Raw genomic sequence first — 21,332 nt, 5'->3', positions numbered from 1 at the left:
AAGGTTTACCAGAATATGTTCACATTTCAAAGTTGTCCGACAAAAATCTGTTACTCGGGGTATGAATAATTCAAAAGACAAAGACAGACATCATGTACAAAAATAGATTTATTTGAATTCTTCTGTGGATGCAAAAAAAAATATTTACAACTGTGCTAACATAGCGACAAAATACATCATTTTTGTAATTGTGGACAAGTAAATCTCTGCAGAGATACAAAAACATTTTATAATGTCTGCTTCCATTTAGAAAAACATCATCATCAAAAGATTTGCTTCAGTCTGTTTCATATATCCATCCTCTACCTGCAGAAGAGCATGTCCACCAGAAGCTCCAACAGGTCAGCTTGGCCGATTACAGGCCGGAACAAAAGTTCGATGATTAAACTGGGCGTGATGCTTTGCAGCATGGACGCCGTGAGGAGGATGCGGGCGAAACGTTCCTGCCGCCTTGGATGGAGAAGCTGGACCACCTCGCTCAGGGCGTGCTGGGCTTCTTGTTGCAAGCCTTCGATGAACAGTGATGCCTTTAGATCAGGGATGTCTGTTGAATGTAAAGACATTAAGCATCTCTTTTAAAAGACACAAGATCTGATTCGAACATACCTGGGTTAAATATCGTTGTCCCTTTAAGATACGCGTACTCCTTTGGACTCAAATCCAAGCTCCAGAACTTTCTGAGACAGGACTTGAGTTTGCTGACCCCAGCCATGGTGGGCTGTTCCTTCACGATCTCGTTTCCCCCTTCTCGCCGCAGAAGGATCTTCTTCAGCATGCTGTCGGCCGGTACGTCCTCCACCTCAAAGTCCACATGCTCCTGAGCCAGACCCAGGATGAAGAGCGGCACCCAACAGTTTTTGAGGAGTATAAACTGGTCATTGGGTGGAAGCTGCTTGAAAGCAGGTAAATTCTTCATAAAATGGACCGTTTTCACCAAAACCGACGAGGCTTCCTTGCAAATTTCTGTCGGCCTTTTCAAGCACACCGTCCGGCGTAGCTCACAAGTGCATCGGTGAGGTATCGAATTATAATCACTGCTGTCATCGAGTTGACTGAGAATTTTGAAGAGGATAGGATTCAGAACTCTATCGCTGCAGCACTGGCATCGGTTATCCATCACGGAGAAGTTCTTCAGGAGTGAGGCGCTCTCGCCTCCGCCACGTCGGTATTTATAAGGCCGCCCGAATGGACCTTGACTTGTCAATACGCTCTCTGTGAAAAACAGCCATATGCTCTGCCAGGTGACTGGTGGTATAACTCGGAGAAACTGATAAGCTTTTCTCAATGAAAAAGAAGCTGGTGGAGTAACGTCGGAAAATCAAGAGGGCTGGGCCTTATCTCGGGGTCCGTGTCATTAACCCAGGCCGTACCATGCTACCAAGGACTCCGAGGGTAATCAGGTCTGATGGGTCCCCGTGGACACACTGCCAGATCATACTTGGCCAACAGAGCAGTGGGGCACTGACCCAGAAGTTAAGTACTCAGTATGATGTCATTTGTATATTTTTGTAATAGTTTGAGGAAACCTTCGGAGACCTACAAACCAACCTTTAGTGGCAAATTTAATTTGGAATGGTCTCAAACCTGAAGCCCAGGGGACATTTGTGGCCCACAGGATGATATTTTGCAGTCCCCTATGTGAGATAAAAAATAATGTTGGTTATTTTAGTCACTACTACAGGCCAGGATCTAGTTATAATTAGTTGTTCTGAATAAATAAGAACTTATAGGAAAATAAAATAATTAAAACATTATTTAAATAAAACAAAAAATATTTCTTGATTTTAGTTAAAGTTAGAACCCCCCACTTGATATTAATTGGAATAAATGATCTGGTTTTTAAAGCAGAATCATGGTGCCTTACTGCCTGAGTACATTGTGAAGAAGTTAAAAAGGTATTCCTTTTACTTAAAAATGATTGAAATGTCATAATTTCCTCTTCGCAATAATTTGAAAATGCATCAATGATTAAACCTAAAGCCAAGACAATCATTGTGTTAATGGCACACTTGTTCTGTTCTGAAGGGTGAAACTAATCAATTCAATCTAAGGAATTTCAATTTATGCTGTCACTTGGTGTTCCAGGTTGTACTTTTTTTTTTTTTAAGGTAAGCCCATAATGTTATCTCCGCTGTGCCTGGCACGGAGGCTTGACGCTGATAAGAAGATTGCTTTATTATTATCCCAAATAAACAAACAACGCTATTTCAATGACTCGTTTTATGCTTCCCTCTCCCTGAGCGGTCACCTTATCAAGGTAAAGGGATTTGTGCGTCTCAATGATTCTAGAAGCTACAGTATGTCGTGTTGCTTTTAGTTTTGGGCAGGAACACATCCAGTGAGGGACCAGACAAAGCCTAAGTTGTTGTCGGAGGTTGAAAAGTTCTGACTAAATATAAATAAATGCATTTCGACAGATAGCTCAGGCTCTGGTTTGGCATTTATTTTCTTTCTTTTGTCCTCTAAATAAACCAGAAGCTAATGTGAAACTGGAGAATTAACACTTTTGGAGTCAAGGTCATTTCCTACTCTTAATAAGTGTGATTAAATATCATCCACCTCACCTTTGTTTGACATCATTAACCTCATCAGTCATTCCTCCAAAGATGTCTGAATCTTGAATATCAGCCCAAGACGATTCATTTGAAACAATGTGTGTCCACTAATAGTATACAATAAGACTGTCACTTGAATGGTTATAAAAGAAATTAAAAAAATACAAAATTGTCCTCAATGTGTATTTTGAAATGCCCTATAATACACTCTTCAGTCATCGGTCTTGATGAAGCATGCTGACAATTGTAAATGCCTGTGATAAGACTGTTGTTTATAGACGTTGGGAGCAGGCAGAGACGGACACGGAGGACAGACGCTTATCTGCTGTGTGACTATAAAGTTTAAATAAAAATGTCCTTCATTCTATAAGTGGAGCAACTGTTGAAATCAGTGTGATTAAGGGAGTGGATATATTCATCGGAGACAATTACGCAATGGCTTTAATTGACTTTTCAATAAATATTAAGTTACTCCAAGAAAGAATTGAAGCAGAAATAATACAATATAATTACATGTAATTGTTAATTTACTTTTTTTTTTTTCCAGTGTGAAGGTTTGCCAATTTTCTCAGGTCAATGAACTCGTGAGTGCATGATGATGTGAACTGGGATTTGACACTTGACCTTGGCCTACTGTTGTAACAAAGGGTCATTTACTGGGCTCCATCCCCTCGAGGTCAGTAAGGTAAAGGGGAGTCATTTTCCCCCCAGCAAAGACATTACTCTTCTGGATTGGGGGGGACAAATTACATTCTCTTGGTAATGACATTCTTACAGTAGAAGGCAAATGCTTTTTTTTGGTCCGCTTATAGTTCTGGGATTATAATAGTTACACCTAACTCATCAAATATGTAAGCATAGTTTTTTTCATTCAAATTGGTCTAGAATTTTAAATATATTGCACATAATGACTACATTTGGACTTCTGCAAGGCACGATGGTTGTGACTAATACACGAAGAGCGTAATGCGGTGTAAATGCTCTGTAGTGATGTCAGGGTCCAGACACATGAGTACAGTTTTACTGCCTATTACTATCAAAACACACCGATAAACTCTAAGGTGAAGGCCAAGCACAGTGTTAGCCTCTGGGTTAATGAACTCTTGTAGAATACATTTCTTGGCCATCTTTTTGAAAGACAGAAATGAAAAGTATATAAAAAAATATTAAATTTACTTTTAACATAGTGTATTATTTTTATTGTTTTATTTGTTTTGTTTAGGAAGGGATAACATTTTCACCATCTTGAACATTTTCATTGGATCTTTTACCCCTCAACCTCAAATTTACACACAATTCAAAAGAAAATGTTGTGCAAGTTAAAACAGGCATTAGCAATGAATAAGTTTATTTTTTTAAATTAGCCCCTCAAGTCTTGCAGTCTGTTCCCTTAAGAGCTAAGAGCTCAAAGTGAACATAAAAACTACAAAAAACATTTTTAGTACGTGCAGGACTGTGTTTAATGTTTACTAATCACTTTCTAAGTGCTCTCTTTGAAATAATTTAAAAAAACAAATTTTCTCCGGACTGTGATCTATCACATGCCCATGCGTCATATCCGGTTACAGGAGCCCTACACGGAAGTGTCGTCATTTCATTGTCGTACATTCCAGTCCTTTTAAGTGAACTGAATCAGTTCACTCAAAAGATTCGTTCAAACGAATCGTTCAACGAATCAACACTAAAACAGAAGCGGGTCGCCAGTCTTTCATTCGGCTGCATCAGATAAACACGCAACTTATGTAGCGAATCAGTAACATTAGCTACACGAAAACACTAACGACGAAAGAGGTAAGTTACGACGATGTTTCTTAGTTATCACGTTAGCAACGTAATTTGTAGTACTGCTTGGTTGCAATACAAAAGTGCAGTCCGCTAACTTTATGACATTTAACTTGATTATCCTCGACGAATGTTCGATCTCGAATGATTGTGGAACAATGCAACTAGACTGTATTTTGCTAAGTTTATTTTCTTGCCAAACTATTGTGGTAATTTTTTATTCTGGTATCATGCAATGTATATCTCACTAGTAAGCCTAAGTGTGACCGGGTCATGTTCGGGATTGTTTGGGGCTTGGTCCAGGAATGTAGACTCATTGGCACCAGACACATCTGGTTTCCATTAACAACTGTTAAGATATGCACCGTGTAGAAGTGGAGAGGCTGACTGGGGGTCATAGATCATCCAACAGCCCCGTGTGTGCGGGGGTGTAAGTTTTAGGGCGAGAGTAGACAAAGGAACTCGACATCTTGGCTAGGGCGCGAGAAACTTCTCTCTGACATGGGTTGAATAAAATCTTTCCCCAATCAGCCGTGTGTGACTGAAGTTTTCCTTCCCCAAGCCAGCCACTTTTTCACCGTTTGTTTGGAAGACCGGCTGACCATCGAAGAGAATTCACCACACTATCTAGCACAACTTTGTGTTGTAAGGCGCTTTCTTTAGCATGTGTCTCTGTATGTTGCCCTAAAAGGCCAGGCCGGCACATGAGTTATTTGTGCTGGACAGGGGGGGTGGGGTTAGTTTCAGTAATGTATAGGTGCCTAGAATTTAGAAGGGCCAGTTGTCCGTGAACTGAGCAGATGGCCTTTTATGGACGACGAAACAACAAGTATACTAAGACTCAAACCACATCTGTTATTCAAAGTGATAAGATCATGTGTCTCGCCAGGTTTAAAAGATGCGATGCCTGGCAGACGGGGGAAAAAAGCAGCTAACATCTTTGCTTTTGGGCCACTCGAATATTTGGAGGAACTTCACTCTGACATCGGTTGAAAATAATCTTTTCCCAAACAGCCGTGTGTCACTGAGGTTTTCCTTCTCTGAGCCAGCCATCTTCCACCAAGTGTTTTTTGGAGACCAGCGGAGCAACGAAGACAATTCACCACACATGGTAGCTACCACAATGCTAACTTTATGACATTTAGCTTGATTATCCTCGACGAATGTTCGATCTCAAATGATTGTGGGACAATGCAACTAGACTGTTTTTTGCTAAGTTTATTTTCTTGCCAAACGATCTAGCACAACACAAAATATGATTGTGTAAATACGGGATAACCTATATTCAATGACTTCAACAAATAGCTCGCTGGCCACTGCCCAAAAGACACTTTTGTTAGCCAAACATCGTTGAACAAGTGTTGTTATTGCAGTGCGAAAATGTCTGCAAGGACCACAGCAAAGTACGTGGAGGAAAAGGACCGTACTTGTCGACGACAGGAACATCTTTGCTTGCAGCCGAATGTTGTGTTGTGCAGGGCAGGTTCGTACACGTCTAGTTTCCATTATGAATCCTCTTCCAGTGTTTATTTTTAGTACTATTCTATTCATATCATGTGTGATAGGCAGATTGAAAAAATCCTTGTATAGTTTTGACCGGTTTCTCTTCAATTGTAACTTATGTGCTTGTCTTGTTTTTGCAGACATCAGTGAAGCTATTCGTCCTAAGCAGCAGGAGCCAGAGCGCACGTGCATTAAAGAGGAAGATGTGCGCAAAGAGGTCCACCACATGAATGAACAAATGGTGCAGAAGTTTCTTTGCACCGTAGAAGAGGAGGAAGAGCCAGAGCGGGCTTGTATTAAAGAGGAGGATGTGGGCAAAGAGGTCCACCACTTGAATGAACAAATGGTGCCCACGTTTCTTTGCACCATAGAGGAAGAGCTGGAGCGGCCTTGTATTAAAGAGGAGGGAGAAGACTCCTATGACATTAAAGAGGAGGAGGATACCTTCAATATGCCATCAACCAGAGTTCCTGTGAAGAGTTTAGATGAGGGTCAACAGGAGGTAAGCAAAAGGGCGGAGCCGCCAAGCTGCAGCTCAACTCAACAAATGACCAGAGAAGGTGATGGAGACCACTGTGGAGGATCACAAGCAGCTCAGCCATTAGATAGTGAAGATGTGACGAAAAACTTTTCCTGCTCAGATTCTGGCCGAAAATTTACTCAGAGGGGACATTTAAAAAGTCACACAAGAACCCACACTGGTGAGAAACCCTTTTCATGCTCAGTTTGTGGGCAAAAATTCTCTGAGGGGGGAAATTTAAAAAAACACACAAGAATCCACACTGGCGAGAAACCTTTTTCATGCTCAGATTGTGGCCAGAGATTCGGTTATAAGGCAAGCTTAAAATGTCATACAAGAATCCACACTGGTGAGAAAGCCTTTTCATGCTCAGTTTGTGGGCAAAAATTTGCTCGGAGGGAACATTTAAAAGGTCACACAAGAACCCACACTGGCGAGAAACCTTTTTCATGCTCAGTTTGTGGCCAAAAATTCTCAGAGGGGGGCACTTTAAAAAAGCACACAAGAATCCACACTGGCGAGAAACCTTTTTCATGCTCAGTTTGTGGCCAAACATTCAGTAGGAGGCAAAGCTTACAAAGACACACCCAAACCCACACTGGCGAGAAACCTTTTTCATGCTCAGTTTGTGGCCAAAAATTTGCTCAGAGGGACCGTTTAAGAAGTCACACAAGAACCCACACTGGTGAGAAACCCTTTTCATGCTCAGTTTGTGGGAAAAGATTTGCTCGAAGTGAAAGTTTAAAAACGCACACGAGAACCCACACTGGTGAGAAACCTTTTTCATGCTCAGTTTGTGGCCAAATATTTTCATTGAAGGGAGCTCTAACAATTCACACAAGAACCCACACTGGTGAGAAACCTTTTTCATGCTCAGATTGTGGCCGAAGATTTGCTCAGTGGGGACATTTAAAAGGTCACACAAGAATCCACACGGGTGAGAAACCCTTTTCATGCTCAGTTTGTGGGCAAAAATTCTCTGAGGGGGGCACTTTAAAAAGGCACACAAGAATCCACACTGGCAAGAAACCTTATTCATGCTCAGTTTGTGGCAAAACATTTTCAGTGAAGAGAAACTTAGAAATCCATACAAGAATCCACACTGGTGAGAAACTCATTTCATGCTCAGTTTGTGGCAAAAAATTTGCTCAGAGGCACCATTTAAAAGGTCACACAAGAATCCACACCGGCGAGAAACCTTTTTCATGCTCAGTTTGTGGGCAAAGATTCTCTGAGGGAACATATTTAAAAAGGCACACAAGAACCCACACTGGCGAGAAACCTTTTTCATGCTCAGTTTGTGGCCAAAAATTTGCTCAGAGGCACCATTTACAAGGTCACACAAGAACCCACACTGGTGAGAAACCCTTTTCATGCTCAGTTTGTGGGCAAACATTCTCTGAGGGGGGCACTTTAAAAAAGCACACAAGAATCCACACTGGCGAGAAACCTTATTCATGCTCAGTTTGTGGCAAAACATTTTCAGTGAAGAGAGCTCTAACAATTCACACAAGAAGCCACACTGGTGAGAAACCTTTTTCATGCTCAGTTTGTGACAAAAGATTTTCAACGAAAACAGCTCTAACACTTCACACAAGAATCCACACTGGTGAGAAACCTTTTTCATGTTCAGATTGTGGCCAAAAATTTGCTCTGAGGCAACATTTAAAACGTCACACAAGAACCCACACTGGCGAGAAACCTTTTTCGTGCTCAGTTTGTGGCCGAAAATTCTCTTATAGGGTAAGTTTAATCAGGCACACAGGAGCCCACACCTAACCCTGTTGCCTGCTCAGTCACTTGTCAAAGAGTCTCGATTGAGAATTCTGAGTGTCTCTGGGAGATGAGCAATGATGCATGAAGTTCTCACCTTCTATTTGAGCAGACTTTGAGTTTATGCATCAGTGATAATTCTATTCTAGTATGTAGCTTTTGATTGAGATGCTGAATTCCTTTCCTTTACTACAGTGAGAAGTTCATATTTTAGTTTTAGTAATGCATTTGAAAATATAGTTAACCAGCCTCGGGATGAGAATCGTTCTGTATTTGTCATTATAATTGATGTTTCTTTTGGTTGTGGTTTTTAACTGCAATTTGTTTTCATTCATATTCAGGACAAGTTGCTGAGTTTTTAATAGTGTCTGTTTAGGGTTTTGTATTCTTCAGCCTTTCATGTTCATGTGGAGCAATAAAATGAAAAAATAAATAGTGTTGGATATCCCCCGTTTTTCTTCAACAGCTTTTTTTTTGTTGCCTTGCCTTGCCTTGCTCATAACACTTTAAATTGTTCTTGAGATGCATTAAGACATTTCATTAAAGAGTTGTTTACTTCACAGTACTTATATTGAAGGTGAGAGATGAAGGTGGCATCTGGAATTGTTCCTGGTGGGTCCCCAAAGAGTAGACAAAGGGACTCAACATCTTGGCTAGGGCGCGAGACACTTCTCTCTGACATGGGTTGAATAAAATCTTTCCCCAATCAGCCGTGTGTGACTGAAGTTTTCCTTCCCCAAGCCAGCCACTTTTTCACCGTTTGTTTGGAAGACCAGCTGACCATCGAAGAGAATTCACCACACTATCTAGCACAACTTTGTGTTGTAAGTCGACAACCGCAACGACGAAAGACGTTTTATTTTGCCCGGTGTGTGCCCCTGCCGGGCTGGCATGAAAACTCTTAAAAATTTTATTTGCCTCTTCAGCACCACAGACAACCTTCACTTGGACTGCCTGGTCTGTGCCTTTTTGGCGGCAATAATACAGCTCCCCTCCTGAGTAGAAGTAAAAATAAAACGTTGAATTAGCACCATACTTGTGGTATGCCGGGGCAGCCGTGAGGATGTGTTCCCCCCCTGTAATTTGGCCTAGGAATCAGGGATTCTGTTCAAATTTGCCACACAACCTGAACTGACCCCCGGGAAGACAGAAACAAAACAGCTGGACTCCAGCACTCACCGTTCTGAAAATAAGGGGGGGGGGGAACATATCCTCACGGGGCAGCCGTGAGGATGTGTTCCCCCCCTGTAACTTGGGCTAGGAATGAGGGAACCTGTTCAAATTTGCCACACTACCTGAACAGACCCCCAGGAAGACAGAAAAAAAACAGCTGGAGTCCAGCACTCACCGTTCTGAAAATAAGGGGGGGGGGGGGGGGGGGAACATATCCTCACGGGGCAGCCGTGAGGATGTGTTGCCCCCTGTAATTTGGCCTAGGAATGAGGGATTCTGTTCAAATTTGCCACACAACCTGAACAGACCCCCGGGAAGATAGAAAAAAAGACAGTCGATGTCCAGGACTCACCGTTCTCAAAATTGGAGGGGGGCACAAATTTTCACGGCTTGACAATTTTTATAGAGTTCCTGTTACAATTTTTATCCCCCCTCCCCACCACCTGTCACTTTGCTTGGGACAAAAGGAGCCTTCGGAACTGAAATTTCTTCTCAATTATTCATTCAAATCAATTCACTCAAATCATTCTCATTATGAAAGATTTGATCATAAAACGTGTGTGGCTTTTTCTTAAATGAACACGTTTGACATTGCTATAGTGTCAGCTTTTAATTATATTGCGCCGTCATTTTAAAGCAAATTAATAAATGCAACAATATTAATTTGCTTTGAAAATACCTGAGTAATCAAATGGATGGATGAATGATGATCACAATTAAGTAGAAAGTCTCCTTTGTAATATATACTCTTGTAGCATGTAACGATACCCAAAAAGAGGAGTTTCTTTGCATCGAGGTTTATGCAAAGAGCTCACGTAATTATATTGTTGCTTTTTGGTGAAGTGATTGAGTGTTCCGTCTGTACGACTGGTCTTTGAATGCACCCCGCTTCAATGGCAGAACGCGGATGAATTTAAAGACATCAAATGAGAATAATCCTTTATAAAAATTAAAATTGACTGACGTAAACGTGAGTTCTTCATGTTTTTATTGAAAACAACATAGTGCTGACGCCGTACGACATCGGTTTTTCGCTTTCCAAATAAGGCGTGCGCGCTCCCGCGGCAGGGGGGACAAAATCTCACGGGGGAACCAAATCTCGCACAACACCGGAAAAGAACTGAGCAGATGGCCTTTAATGGACGACGAAACAACACGTATACTGAGACTCAAACCGCAGCTGTTAGTCAAAGTGATGAGATCATGTGTCTCGCCAGGTTTAAAAGATGCTATGCCTGGCAGACGGGGGAAAAAAGCAGCTAACATCTTTGCTTTTGGGCACCTCGAATATTTGGAGGAACTTCACTCAGCGGAGCCACGAAGACAATTCACCACACATGGTAGCTACCACAATGCTAACTTTATGACATTTAGCTTGATTATCCTCGACGAATGTTCGATCTCAAATGATTGTGGAACAATGCAACTACAGTCTAGTTGTCTTTTGCTAAGTTTATTTTCTTGCCAAACGATCTAGCACAACACAAAATACGATTGTGTAAATACGGGATAACCTATATTGAATGACTTCAACAAATAGCTCGCTTGCCGCTGCCCAAAAGACACTTTTGTTAGCCAAACATCGTTGAACAAGTGTTGTTATTGCAGTGCGAAAATGTCTGCAAGGACCACAGCAAAGTACGTGGAGGAAAAGGACCGTACTTGTCGACGACAGGAACATCTTTGCTTGCAGCCGAATGTTGTGTTGTGCAGGGCAGGTTTGTACACGTCTAGTTTCTATTATGAATCCTTTTCCAGTGTTTATTTTTAGTACTATTCTATTCATATCATGTGTGATAGGCAGATTGAAAAAATCCTTGTATAGTTTTGACCGGTTTCTCTTCAATTGTAACTTATGTGCTTGTCTTGTTTTTGCAGACATCAGTGAAGCTATTCGTCCTAAGCAGCAGGAGCCAGAGCACACGTGCATCAAAGAGGAAGATGTGCGCAAAGAGGTCCACCACATGAATGAACAAATAGTGCAGAAGTTTCTTTGCACCATAAAAGAGGAGGAAGAGCCGGAGCGGCCTTGTATTAAAGAGGAGGATGTGGGCAAAGAGGTCCACCACTTGAATGAACAAATGGTGCACACGTTTCTTTGCACCATAAAAGAGGAGGAAGAGCCGGAGCGGCCTTGTATTAAAGAGGAGGATGTGGGCAAAGAGGTCCACCACTTGAATGAACAAATGGTGCACACGTTTCTTTGCAACATAAAAGAGGAGGAAGAGCCGGAGCGACTTTGTATTAAAGAGGGAGAAGACTCCTGTGACATTAAAGAGGAGGAGGATACCTTCAAGATGCTATCGATTGGTGTTCCTGTGAAGAGTTTAGATGAGGGTCAACATGAGGTGAGCAAAGGGGCGGAGCCTCCAAGCTGCAGCTCAAGTCAACAAATGACTCGAGAAGATGATGGAGACCACTGTGGAGGATCAGAAGCAGCTCAGCCATCAGATAGTGATGATGTGACAAAAAAACTTTCCTGCTCAGATTGTGGCCGAAAATTTGCTCAGAGGGGACATTTAAAAAGTCACACAAGAACCCACACTGGTGAGAAACCCTTTTCATGCTCAGTTTGTGGCCAAAGATTCACTCGGAAGGGAACTCTAACACTTCATACAAGAACCCATACTGGTGAGAAACCCTTTTCATGCTCAGTTTGTGGGAAAGAATTCTCTGGGGGGGGCGCTTTAAAAAGGCACACAAGAATTCACACTGGCGAGAAACCTCATTCATGCTCAGTTTGTGGCAAAACATTTTCAGTGAAGAGAAACTTAGAAATTCATACAAGAACCCACACTGGTGAGAAACCCTATTCATGCTCAGTTTGTAACCAAAAGTTCTCAGTGAAGAAAAGTCTAACACTTCATACAAGAACCCACACTGGTGAGAAACCCTTTTCATGCTCAGTTTGTGGGAAAAAATTCTCGGGGGGGGGCGCTTTAAAAAGGCACAGAAGAATTCACACTGGCGAGAAACCTCATTCATGCTCAGTTTGCGGCAAAACATTTTCAGTGAAGAGAAACTTAGAAATCCATACAAGAACCCACACTGGTGAGAAACCTTTTTCATGCTCAGTTTGTGGCAAAACATTTTCAGTGAAGACAAACTTAGAAATTCATACAAGAACCCACACTGGCGAGAAACCCTATTCATGCTCAGTTTGTAACCAAACGTTCTCACTGAAGAAAAGTCTAACATTTCATACAAGAACCCACGTTGGTGAGAAACCCTATTCATGCTCAGATTGTGGCCAAAAATTTGCTCGGAGGGAACATTTAAAATGTCACATAAGAACCCACACTGGTGAGAAACCTTTTTCATGCTCGATTTGTGGCAAAAAATTCAATCAGAGTGGAAATTTAACTGCGCACACAAGAATCCACACTGGCGAGAAACCTTATTCATGCTCAGTTTGTGGCAAAAACTTTGCAGTGAAGACAGCTCTAACACTTCACACAAGAATCCACACTGGCGAGAAACCTTTTTCATGTTCAGATTGTGGCCAAGAATTTGCTCGGAGGCAACATTTAGAACGTCACACAAGAACCCACACTGGCGAGAAACCTTTTTCGTGCTCAGTTTGTGGCCGAAAATTCGCTGAGAGGGTAAGTTTAATCAGGCACACAGGAGCCCACACCTAACCCTGTTGCCTGCTCAGTCACTTGTCAAAGAGTCTCGATTGAGAATTCTGAGTGTCTCTGGGAGATGAGCAATGATGTATGAAGTTCTCACCTCCTATTTGAGCAGACTTTGAGTTTATGCATCAGTTATAATTCTAGTATGTAGCTTTTGATTGAGATGCTGAACTCCTTTCCTTTACTACAGTGAGAAGTTCATATTTTAGTTTTAGTAATGCATTTGAAAATATAGTTAACCAGCCTCGGGATGAGAATCGTTCTGTATTTGTCATTATAATTGATGTTTCTTTTGGTTGTGATTTTTAACTGCAATTTGTTTTCATTCATATTCAGGACAAGTTGCTGAGTTTTTAATAATGTCTGTTTAGGGTTTTGTATTCTTCAGCCTTTCATGTTCATGTGGAGCAACAAAATGAAAAAATAAATAGTGTTGGATATCCCCCATTTTTTTCAACAGGTTTTTTTGTTGCCTTACCTTGCTCATAACACTTTAAATTGTTCTTGAGAGTTGTTTACTTCACAGTACTTATATTGAAGGCTATGAAGGTGAGAGATGAAGGTGGCATCTGGAATTGTTCCTGGTGGGTCCCCAAAGAGTTGACAAAGGGACTCGACATCTTGGCTAGGGCGCGAGACACTTCTCTCTGACATGGGTTGAATAAAATCTTTCCCCAATCAGCCGTGTGTGACTGAAGTTTTCCTTCTCCAAGCCAGCCACTTTTTCACCGTTTGTTTGGAAGACCAGCTGACCATCGAAGTGAATTCACTACACTATCTAGCACAGGGGTGTCCAAACCTTTTGCAAGGAGGGCCAGATTTAATAAAGTGAAGGGGCCCGGGGGCCAATCGTTTTTTCAGACATTTTTTAACTACAAAAATTTCATGCAAATACACACTGTCATAAAACAAATTTCATTGTCACAATTGTCTTTATTTTTCAAATGACAAAATAACCACATATAAGCCATTCAGGCAGATGTGAACAACTCTTAAAAACACAAATTCTGCCTTTCATTCATATCTGAAGAGTCAGATAACATTGTTGAAATACTTTACATTTACACGAGTTTAAAATTATTTTTGCCTCATGAACATTTTAAACAGGAGTTATAACTAAGGCAAATTTGTGTGTTATTATTAAAACTTAAAACGAGAGAGTTTTGCTCTTGTCATTTACAATATCTTTCAGAAAGTAATAGTTTGTGTCATTTCTACAGGTTTACAACATCAACAGTATTAACATGGCCACTTCGTAATATTTAATATTAAGTCATATTTCATTTTTATTTCATTTTGACTCAGCCCCGCGTGAAGAATCGCTGTTGTGATGTCATTTCAGCTTGGAGCTGCTTCACTTTATCAACGCGGTTACTCCCTTACTTAGCTTGTCGTATGTGTCAGCATGTTTAGTCTACTAGTGTCTCTTTAGGTTGAAATCCTTAAACAAGGCAACCGTCTCTTTAGAAATTAGACAAACACAATTGCCTTGATTTTCAGCGAAGAAGTTTTGTAATTCCCATTTCTCTTGAAAGCGACGTTCCTCAATGTCAACTGTCCTCGTTTTCTTTGCAGTCGCCATGGCAGAAATGAGCGGCGAGGGGTGGTGCTGCCACCCTTTGGTAATAGGAGGAATTACAGGTTCAAGGTTTTTTGTTTTGTTTTTTGTAATATTCAGTTTGACAGTGCAGGCGGTCCATAAATAATACATTATAAGACCGAAGCTGCGGGCCATATGAAATCTGATTGGGGGCTGGTTTTGGCCCGCGGGCCGGACTTTGGACACAGCTGATCTAGCACAACTTTGTGTTGTAAGTCGCCAACCGCAATGACGAAAGACGTAAGTTACGACGAACCTATCATGTTAGCAACGTTATTTGTACTACTGCTTGGTTGCAGCAGCTAACATCTTTGCTTTTGGGCACCTTGAATATTTGGAGGAACTTCACTCAGCGGAGCAACGAAGACAATTCACCACACATGGTAGCTACCACAATGCTAACTTTATGACATTTAGCTTGATTATCCTCGACGAATGTTTGATCTCAAATGATTGTGGAACGAAGACAATTCACCACACATGGTAGCTACCACAATGCTAACTTTATGACATTAGCTTGATTATCCTCGACGAATGTTCGATCTCAAATGATTGTGAAACGAAGACAATTCACCACACATGGTAGCTACCACAATGCTAACTTTATGACATTTAGCTTGATTATCCTCGACGAATGTTTGATCTCAAATGATTGTGGAACGAAGACAATTCACCACACATGGTAGCTACCACAATGCTAACTTTATGACATTTAGCTTGATTATCCTCGACGAATGTTCGATCTCAAATGATTGTGGAACAATGCAACTAGGCTGTCTTTTGCTAAGTTTATTTTCTTGCCAAACGATCTAGCACAGCACAAAATACGATTGTCTTAATACGGGATAACCTATATTCAATTACTTCAACAAATAGCTCGCTGGCCGCTGCCCAAAAGACACTTTTGTTAGCCAAACATCGTTGAACAAGTGTTGTTATTGCAGTGCGAAAATGTCTACAAGGACCACAGCAAAGTACGTGGAGGAAAAGGACCGTACTTGTCGACGACAGGAACATCTTTGCTTGCAGCCGAATGTTGTGTTGTGCAGGGCAGGTTTGTACACGTCTAGTTTCTATTATGAATCCTTTTCCAGTGTTTATTTTTAGTACTATTCTATTCATATCATGTGTGATAGGCAGATTGAAAAAATCCTTGTATAGTTTTGACCGGTTTCTCTTCAATTGTAACTTATGTGCTTGTCTTGTTTTTGCAGACATCAGTGAAGCTATTCGTCCTAAGCAGCAGGAGCCAGAGCACACGTGCATCAAAGAGGAAGATGTGCGCAAAGAGGTCCACCACATGAATGAACAAATGGTGCACACGTTTCTTTGCACCATAAAAGAGGAGGAAGAGCCGGAGCGGCCTTGTATTAAAGAGGAGGATGTGGGCAAAGAGGTCCACCACTTGAATGAACAAATGGTGCACACGTTTCTTTGCACCATAAAGAGGAGGAAGAGCCGGAGCGGCCTTGTATTAAAGAGGAGGATGTGGGCAAAGAGGTCCACCACTTGAATGAACAAATGGTGCACACGTTTCTTTGCAACATAAAAGAGGAGGAAGAGCCGGAGCGACTTTGTATTAAAGAGGAGGGAGAAGACTCCTGTGACATTAAAGAGGAGGAGGATACCTTCAAGATGCTATCGATTGGTGTTCCTGTGAAGAGTTTAGATGAGGGTCAACATGAGGTGAGCAAAGGGGCGGAGCCTCCAAGCTGCAGCTCAAGTCAACAAATGACTCGAGAAGATGATGGAGACCACTGCGGAGGATCAGAAGCAGCTCAGCCATCAGATAGTGATGATGTGACAAAAAACTTTTCCTGCTCAGATTGTGGCCGAAAATTTGCTCAGAGGGGACGTTTAAAAAGTCACACAAGAACCCACACTGGTGAGAAACTCTTTTCATGCTCAGTTTGTGGCCAAAGATTCACTCGGAAGGGAACTCTAACACTTCATACAAGAACCCACACTGGTGAGAAACCCTTTTCATGCTCAGTTTGTGGGAAAAGATTCTCTGGGGGGGGCACTTTAAAAAGGCACACAAGAATTCACACTGGCGAGAAACCTCATTCATGCTCAGTTTGTGGCAAAACATATTCAGTGAAGACAAACTTAGAAATTCATACAAGAACCCACACTGGCGAGAAACCCTATTCATGCTCAGTTTGTAACCAAAAGTTCTCAGTGAAGAAAAGTCTAACATTTCATACAAGAACCCACATTGGTGAGAAACCCTATTCATGCTCAGATTGTGGCCAAAAATTTGCTCAGACGGAACATTTAAAAAGTCACATAAGAACCCACACTGGTGAGAAACCTTTTTCATGCTCGATTTGTGGCAAAAAATTCCATCAGAGTGGAAATTTAAATACGCACACAAGAATCCACACTGGCGAGAAACCTTATTCATGCTCAGTTTGTGGCAAAAACTTTGCAGTCAAGACAGCTCTAACACGTCACACAAGAATCCACACTGGCGAGAAACCTTTTTCATGTTCAGATTGTGGCCAAGAATTTGCTCGGAGGCACCATTTAGAACGTCACACAAGAACCCACACTGGCGAGAAACCTTTTTCGTGCTCAGTTTGTGGCCGAAAATTCGCTGAGAGGGTAAGTTTAATCAGGCACACAGGAGCCCACACCTAACCCTGTTGCCTGCTCAGTCACTTGTCAAAGAGTCTCGATTGAGAATTCTGAGTGTCTCTGGGAGATGACCAATGATGCATGAAGTTCTCACCTTCTATTTGAGCAGACTTTGAGTTTATGCATCAATGATAATTCTATTCTAGTATGTAGCTTTTGATTGAGATGCTGAACTCCTTTCCTTTACTACAGTGAGAAGTTCATATTTTAGTTTTAGTAATGCATTTGAAAATATAGTTAACCAGCCTCGGGATGAGAATCGTTCTGTATTTGTCATTATAATTGATGTTTCTTTTGGTTGTGGTTTTTAACTGCAATTTGTTTTAATTCATATTCAGGACAAGTTGCTGGGTTTTTAATAGTGTCTGTTTAGGGTTTTGTATTCTTCAGCCTTTCATGTTCACGTGGAGCAATAAAATGAAAAAAAGATAGTGTTGGATATCCCCCATTTTTCTTCAACAGTTCTTTTGTTACCTTACCTTGCTCATAACACTTTAAATTGTTCTTGAGATGTATTAAGACATTTCATTAAAGAGTTGTTTACTTCACAGTACTTATATTGAAGGCTATGAAGGTGAGAGATGAAGGTGGCATCTGGAATTGTTCCTGGTGGGTCATTTTTTAATTTCATGCAAATACACACTGTTATAAAACAAATTTCATTGTCACAATTGTCTTTATTTTTCAAATGACAAAATAACCACATATAAGCCATTCAGGCAGATGTGAACAACTCTAAAAATACAAATTCTGCCTTTCATTCATATCTGAAGTCAGATAACATTGTTGAAATACTTAACATTTACATGAGTTTAAAATTATTTTTGCCTCATGAACATTTTAAACAGGAGTTATAAGGCAAATTTGTGTGTGATTAAAACTTAAAACAGAGTTTTGCTCTTGTCATTTACAATATCTTTCAGAAAGTAATAGTTTGTGTCATGTCTACAGGTTCATAACATCAACAGTATTAACATGGCCACCTCGTAATATTTAATATTAAGTCATATTTAATTTTTATTTCATTTTGACTCAGCCCCGCGTGAAGAATCGCTGTTGTGATGTCATTTCAGCTTGGAGCTGCTTCACTTTATCAACGCGGTTACTCCCTTACTTAGCTTGTCGTATGTGTCAGCATGTTTAGTCTACTAGTGTCTCTTTAGGTTGAAATCCTTAAACAAGGCAACCGTCTCTTTAGAAATTAGACAAACACAATTGCCTTGATTTTCAGCGAAGAAGTTTTGTAATTCCCATTTCTCTTGAAAGCGACGTTCCTCAATGTCAACTGTCCTCGTTTTCTTTGCAGTCGCCATGGCAGAAATGAGCGGCGAGGGGTGGTGCTGCCACCCTTTGGTAATAGGAGGAATTACAGGTTCAAGTTTTTTTTTTTTGTTTTGTTTTTTTGTTTGTTTGTTTGTTTGTTTTTTCTTTTGTAATATTCAGTTTGACAGTGCAGGCGGTCCATAAATAATACATTATAAGACCGAAGCTACGGGCCATATGAAATCTGATCGGGGGCTGGTTTTGGCCCGCGGGCCGGACTTTGGACACACCTGATCTAGCACAACTTTGTGTTGTAAGTCGCCAACCGCAATGACGAAAGACGTAAGTTACGACGAACCTATCATGTTAGCAACGTTATTTGTACTACTGCTTGGTTGCAGTACAGAAGGTCAGAAGTGCGCCCCGCTTTCTTTAGCATGTGTCTCCGTATGTTGCCAGGCCGGCGCGTGAGTTATTTGCGCTGTACAGGGGGGGTGGGGTTAGTTTCAGTCATGTGAAGGATTTAGAAGGGCCAGTTGTCCGTGGCCGGAAGAGAATTGAGCAGATGGCCTTTTATGGACGACGAAACAACAAGTATACTGAGACTGAAACCACATCTGTTATTCAAAGTGATAAGATCATGTGTCTCGCCAGGTTTAAAAGATGCGATGCCTGGCAGACGGGGGAAAAAAGCAGCTAACATCTTTGCTTTTGGGCACCTCGAATATTTGGAGGAACTTCACTCAGCGGAGCAACGAAGACAATTCACCACCCATGGTAGCTACCACAATGCTAACTTTATGACATTTAGCTTGATTATCCTCGACGAATGTTCGATCTCAAGTGATTGTGGAACGAAGACAATTCACCACCCATGGTAGCTACCACAATGCTAACTTTATGACATTTAGCTTGATTATCCTCGACGAATGTTCGATCTCAAATGATTGTGGAACGAAGACAATTCACCACCCATGGTAGCTACCACAATGCTAACTTTATGACATTTAGCTTGATTATCCTCGACGAATGTTCGATCTCAAATGATTGTGGAACGAAGACAATTCACCACACATGGTAGCTACCACGATGCTAACTTTATGACATTTAGCTTGATTATCCTCGACGAATGTTCGATCTCAAATGATTGTGGAACGAAGACAATTCACCACACATGGTAGCTACCACAATGCTAACTTTATGACATTTAGCTTGATTATCCTCGACGAATGTTCGATCTCAAATGATTGTGGAACGAAGACAATTCACCACACATGGTAGCTACCACAATGCTAACTTTATGACATTTAGCTTGATTATCCTCGACGAATGTTCGATCTCAAATGATTGTGGAGCAATGCAACTAGACTGTCTTTTGCTAAGTTTATTTTCTTGCCAAACGATCTAATACAACACAAAATACTATTGTGTAAATACGGGATAACCTATATTCAATGACTTCAACAAATAGCTCGCTGGCCGCTGCCCGAAAGACACTTTTGTTAGCCAAACATCGCTGAACAAGTGTTATTGCAGTGTGAAAATGTCTGCAAGGACCACAGCAAAGTACGTGGAGGAAAAGGACCGTACGCGTCGACGACAGGAACATCTTTGCTTGCAGCCGAATGTTGTGTTGCGCAGGGCAGGTTCGTACACGTCTAGTTTCTATTATGAATCCTCTTCCAGTATTTATTTTTAGTAGTATTCTATTCACATCACGTGTGATAGGCAGATTGAAAAAAATCCTTATATAGTTTTGACCGGTTTCTCTTCAATTGTAACTTATGTGTTTGTCTTGTTTTTGCAGACATCAGTGAAGCTATTCGTCCTAAGCAGCAGGAGCCAGAGCGCACGTGCATTAAAGAGGAAGATGTGGGCAAAGAGGTCCACCACTTGAATGAACAAATAGTGCAGAAGTTTCTTTGCACCGTAAAAGAGGAGGACGAGCCAGAGCGGGCTTGTATTAAAGAGGAGGATGTGGGCAAAGAGGTCCACCACTTGAATGAACAAATGGTGCACACGTTTCTTTGCAACATAAAAGAGGAGGAAGAGCCGGAGCGGCCTTGTATTAAAGAGGAGGATGTGGGCAAAGACGTCCACCACTTGAATGAACAAATGGTGCCCACGCTTCTTTGCACCACAGAAGAGGAGGAAGAGCGGGACCGGCTTTGTATTAAAGAGGAGGGAGAAGACTCCTGTGACATTAAAGAGGAGGATACCTTCGAGATGCTATCGATTGGTGTTCCTGTGAAGAGTTTAGATGAGGGTCAACATGAGGTGAGCAAAGGGGCGGAGCCTCCAAGCTGCAGCTCAAGTCAACAAATGACTAGAGAAGATGATGGAGACCACTGTGGAGGATCAGAAGCAGCTCAGCCATTAGATAGTGAAGATGTGACGAAAAACTTTTCCTGCTCAGATTGTGGCCGAAAATTTGCTCAGAGGGGACGTTTAAAAAGTCACACAAGAACCCACACTGGTGAGAAACCCTTTTCATGCTCAGATTGTGGCCGAAAATTTGCTCAGGGGGGACATTTAAAGAGGCACACAAGAATCCACACTGGCGAGAAACCCTTTTCATGCTCAGTTTGTGGGCAAAAATTCTCTGAGGGGGGACATTTAAAAAAGCACACAAGAATCCACACTGGCGAGAAACCTTTTTCATGCTCAGTTTGTGGGCTAAAATTCCCTGAGGGGGGCAATTTAAAAAGGCACACATTAATCCACACTGGCGAGCAACCTTTTTCATGCTCAGTTTGTGGCCAAACATTTTCTCGGAGGGAATATTTAACATGTCACACAAGAACCCACACTGGCGAGAAACCTTTTTCATGCTCAGTTTGTGGCCAAACATTTTCAGTGAAGAAAGCTCTAACACTTCACACAAGAAT

At 41.5% G+C, this 21,332-nt stretch overlaps 4 protein-coding genes and 1 long non-coding RNA gene across 8 annotated transcripts; 4 read left to right on the top strand and 1 right to left on the bottom strand.

Moving 5' to 3' along the window:
* Positions 1-96: 96 nt before the first annotated feature.
* On the bottom strand, positions 97-1,128 carry nr0b2a (nuclear receptor subfamily 0, group B, member 2a). The gene is made up of 2 exons (XM_037274591.1): positions 607-1,128; positions 97-544 (listed from the first exon to the last, which is right to left on the bottom strand). Exons 1-2 carry the CDS (start codon positions 1,115-1,117, stop codon positions 303-305), a joined length of 753 nt encoding a protein of 250 aa, XP_037130486.1. The 5' UTR covers positions 1,118-1,128; the 3' UTR covers positions 97-302.
* On the top strand, positions 249-2,203 carry LOC119136319. 2 transcript variants are annotated; one of them, XR_005100690.1, is made up of 3 exons: positions 249-341; positions 408-553; positions 758-2,203. It is a non-coding gene; the product is annotated as an uncharacterized LOC119136319 (long non-coding RNA). The 2 variants fall into 2 exon arrangements; XR_005100691.1 differs by lacking the exon at positions 249-341 and having other exon boundaries at positions 420-553; positions 758-1,165; positions 1,242-2,203.
* A 1,960-nt stretch (positions 2,204-4,163) lies between these two features.
* On the top strand, positions 4,164-7,609 carry LOC119135813 (oocyte zinc finger protein XlCOF6.1-like). The gene is made up of 6 exons (XM_037273748.1): positions 4,164-4,346; positions 5,352-5,448; positions 5,711-5,820; positions 5,981-6,649; positions 6,734-7,213; positions 7,587-7,609. The coding sequence occupies exons 3-6, from the start codon at positions 5,718-5,720 to the stop codon at positions 7,607-7,609; spliced, it is 1,275 nt and encodes a 424-aa protein (XP_037129643.1). The 5' UTR covers positions 4,164-4,346; positions 5,352-5,448; positions 5,711-5,717.
* Positions 7,610-10,788: 3,179 nt separating this feature from the next.
* On the top strand, positions 10,789-13,044 carry LOC119136115 (gastrula zinc finger protein XlCGF57.1-like). Of its 3 annotated transcripts, none has more exons than XM_037274351.1 (3): positions 10,789-11,024; positions 11,185-11,456; positions 11,559-13,044. In XM_037274351.1, exons 1-3 carry the CDS (start codon positions 10,922-10,924, stop codon positions 12,945-12,947), a joined length of 1,764 nt encoding a protein of 587 aa, XP_037130246.1. In that variant the 5' UTR covers positions 10,789-10,921; the 3' UTR covers positions 12,948-13,044. The 3 variants fall into 3 exon arrangements, with proteins under 3 accessions (XP_037130246.1, XP_037130247.1, XP_037130245.1); XM_037274352.1 differs by having other exon boundaries at positions 11,185-11,459; positions 11,592-13,044; XM_037274350.1 differs by having other exon boundaries at positions 11,185-13,044.
* A 1,828-nt stretch (positions 13,045-14,872) lies between these two features.
* On the top strand, positions 14,873-21,304 carry LOC119135812 (zinc finger and SCAN domain-containing protein 12-like). The gene is made up of 5 exons (XM_037273747.1): positions 14,873-14,924; positions 19,981-20,090; positions 20,252-20,328; positions 20,434-21,111; positions 21,281-21,304. The coding sequence occupies exons 2-5, from the start codon at positions 19,988-19,990 to the stop codon at positions 21,302-21,304; spliced, it is 882 nt and encodes a 293-aa protein (XP_037129642.1). The 5' UTR covers positions 14,873-14,924; positions 19,981-19,987.
* The last annotated feature ends 28 nt before the right edge of the window (positions 21,305-21,332 follow it).

Source organism: Syngnathus acus, chromosome 16 (genome assembly GCF_901709675.1).
Source record: "Syngnathus acus chromosome 16, fSynAcu1.2, whole genome shotgun sequence".
Taxonomy (NCBI): Eukaryota; Metazoa; Chordata; class Actinopteri; order Syngnathiformes; family Syngnathidae; genus Syngnathus; species Syngnathus acus.
Note: the sequence above shows the minus strand (reverse complement) of the source record. Positions and strands in the feature narration are given on the sequence as shown.

Excerpts from the sequence above, each read along its gene's own strand:
- nr0b2a (XM_037274591.1), bottom strand. The coding sequence starts at position 1,117 with ATGGATAACCGATGCCAGTGCTGCAGCGATAGAGTTCTGAATCCTATC. Across the intron at positions 545-606 it reads GACAACGATATTTAACCCAG|ACATCCCTGATCTAAAGGCA; the intron begins GTATGTTCGAAT and ends TACATTCAACAG.
- LOC119135813 (XM_037273748.1), top strand. The coding sequence starts at position 5,718 with ATGTCTGCAAGGACCACAGCAAAGTACGTGGAGGAAAAGGACCGTACT. Across the intron at positions 6,650-6,733 it reads GAAACCTTTTTCATGCTCAG|TTTGTGGGCAAAAATTTGCT; the intron begins ATTGTGGCCAGA and ends TTTCATGCTCAG. Across the intron at positions 7,214-7,586 it reads TCACACAAGAACCCACACTG|ATTCTCTGAGGGAACATATT; the intron begins GTGAGAAACCTT and ends TTGTGGGCAAAG.
- LOC119136115 (XM_037274350.1), top strand. The coding sequence starts at position 10,922 with ATGTCTGCAAGGACCACAGCAAAGTACGTGGAGGAAAAGGACCGTACT. Across the intron at positions 11,025-11,184 it reads TGTTGTGTTGTGCAGGGCAG|ACATCAGTGAAGCTATTCGT; the intron begins GTTTGTACACGT and ends TTGTTTTTGCAG.
- LOC119135812 (XM_037273747.1), top strand. The coding sequence starts at position 19,988 with ATGTCTGCAAGGACCACAGCAAAGTACGTGGAGGAAAAGGACCGTACG. Across the intron at positions 20,091-20,251 it reads TGTTGTGTTGCGCAGGGCAG|ACATCAGTGAAGCTATTCGT; the intron begins GTTCGTACACGT and ends TTGTTTTTGCAG. Across the intron at positions 20,329-20,433 it reads AGGAAGATGTGGGCAAAGAG|GTCCACCACTTGAATGAACA; the intron begins GTCCACCACTTG and ends GTGGGCAAAGAG.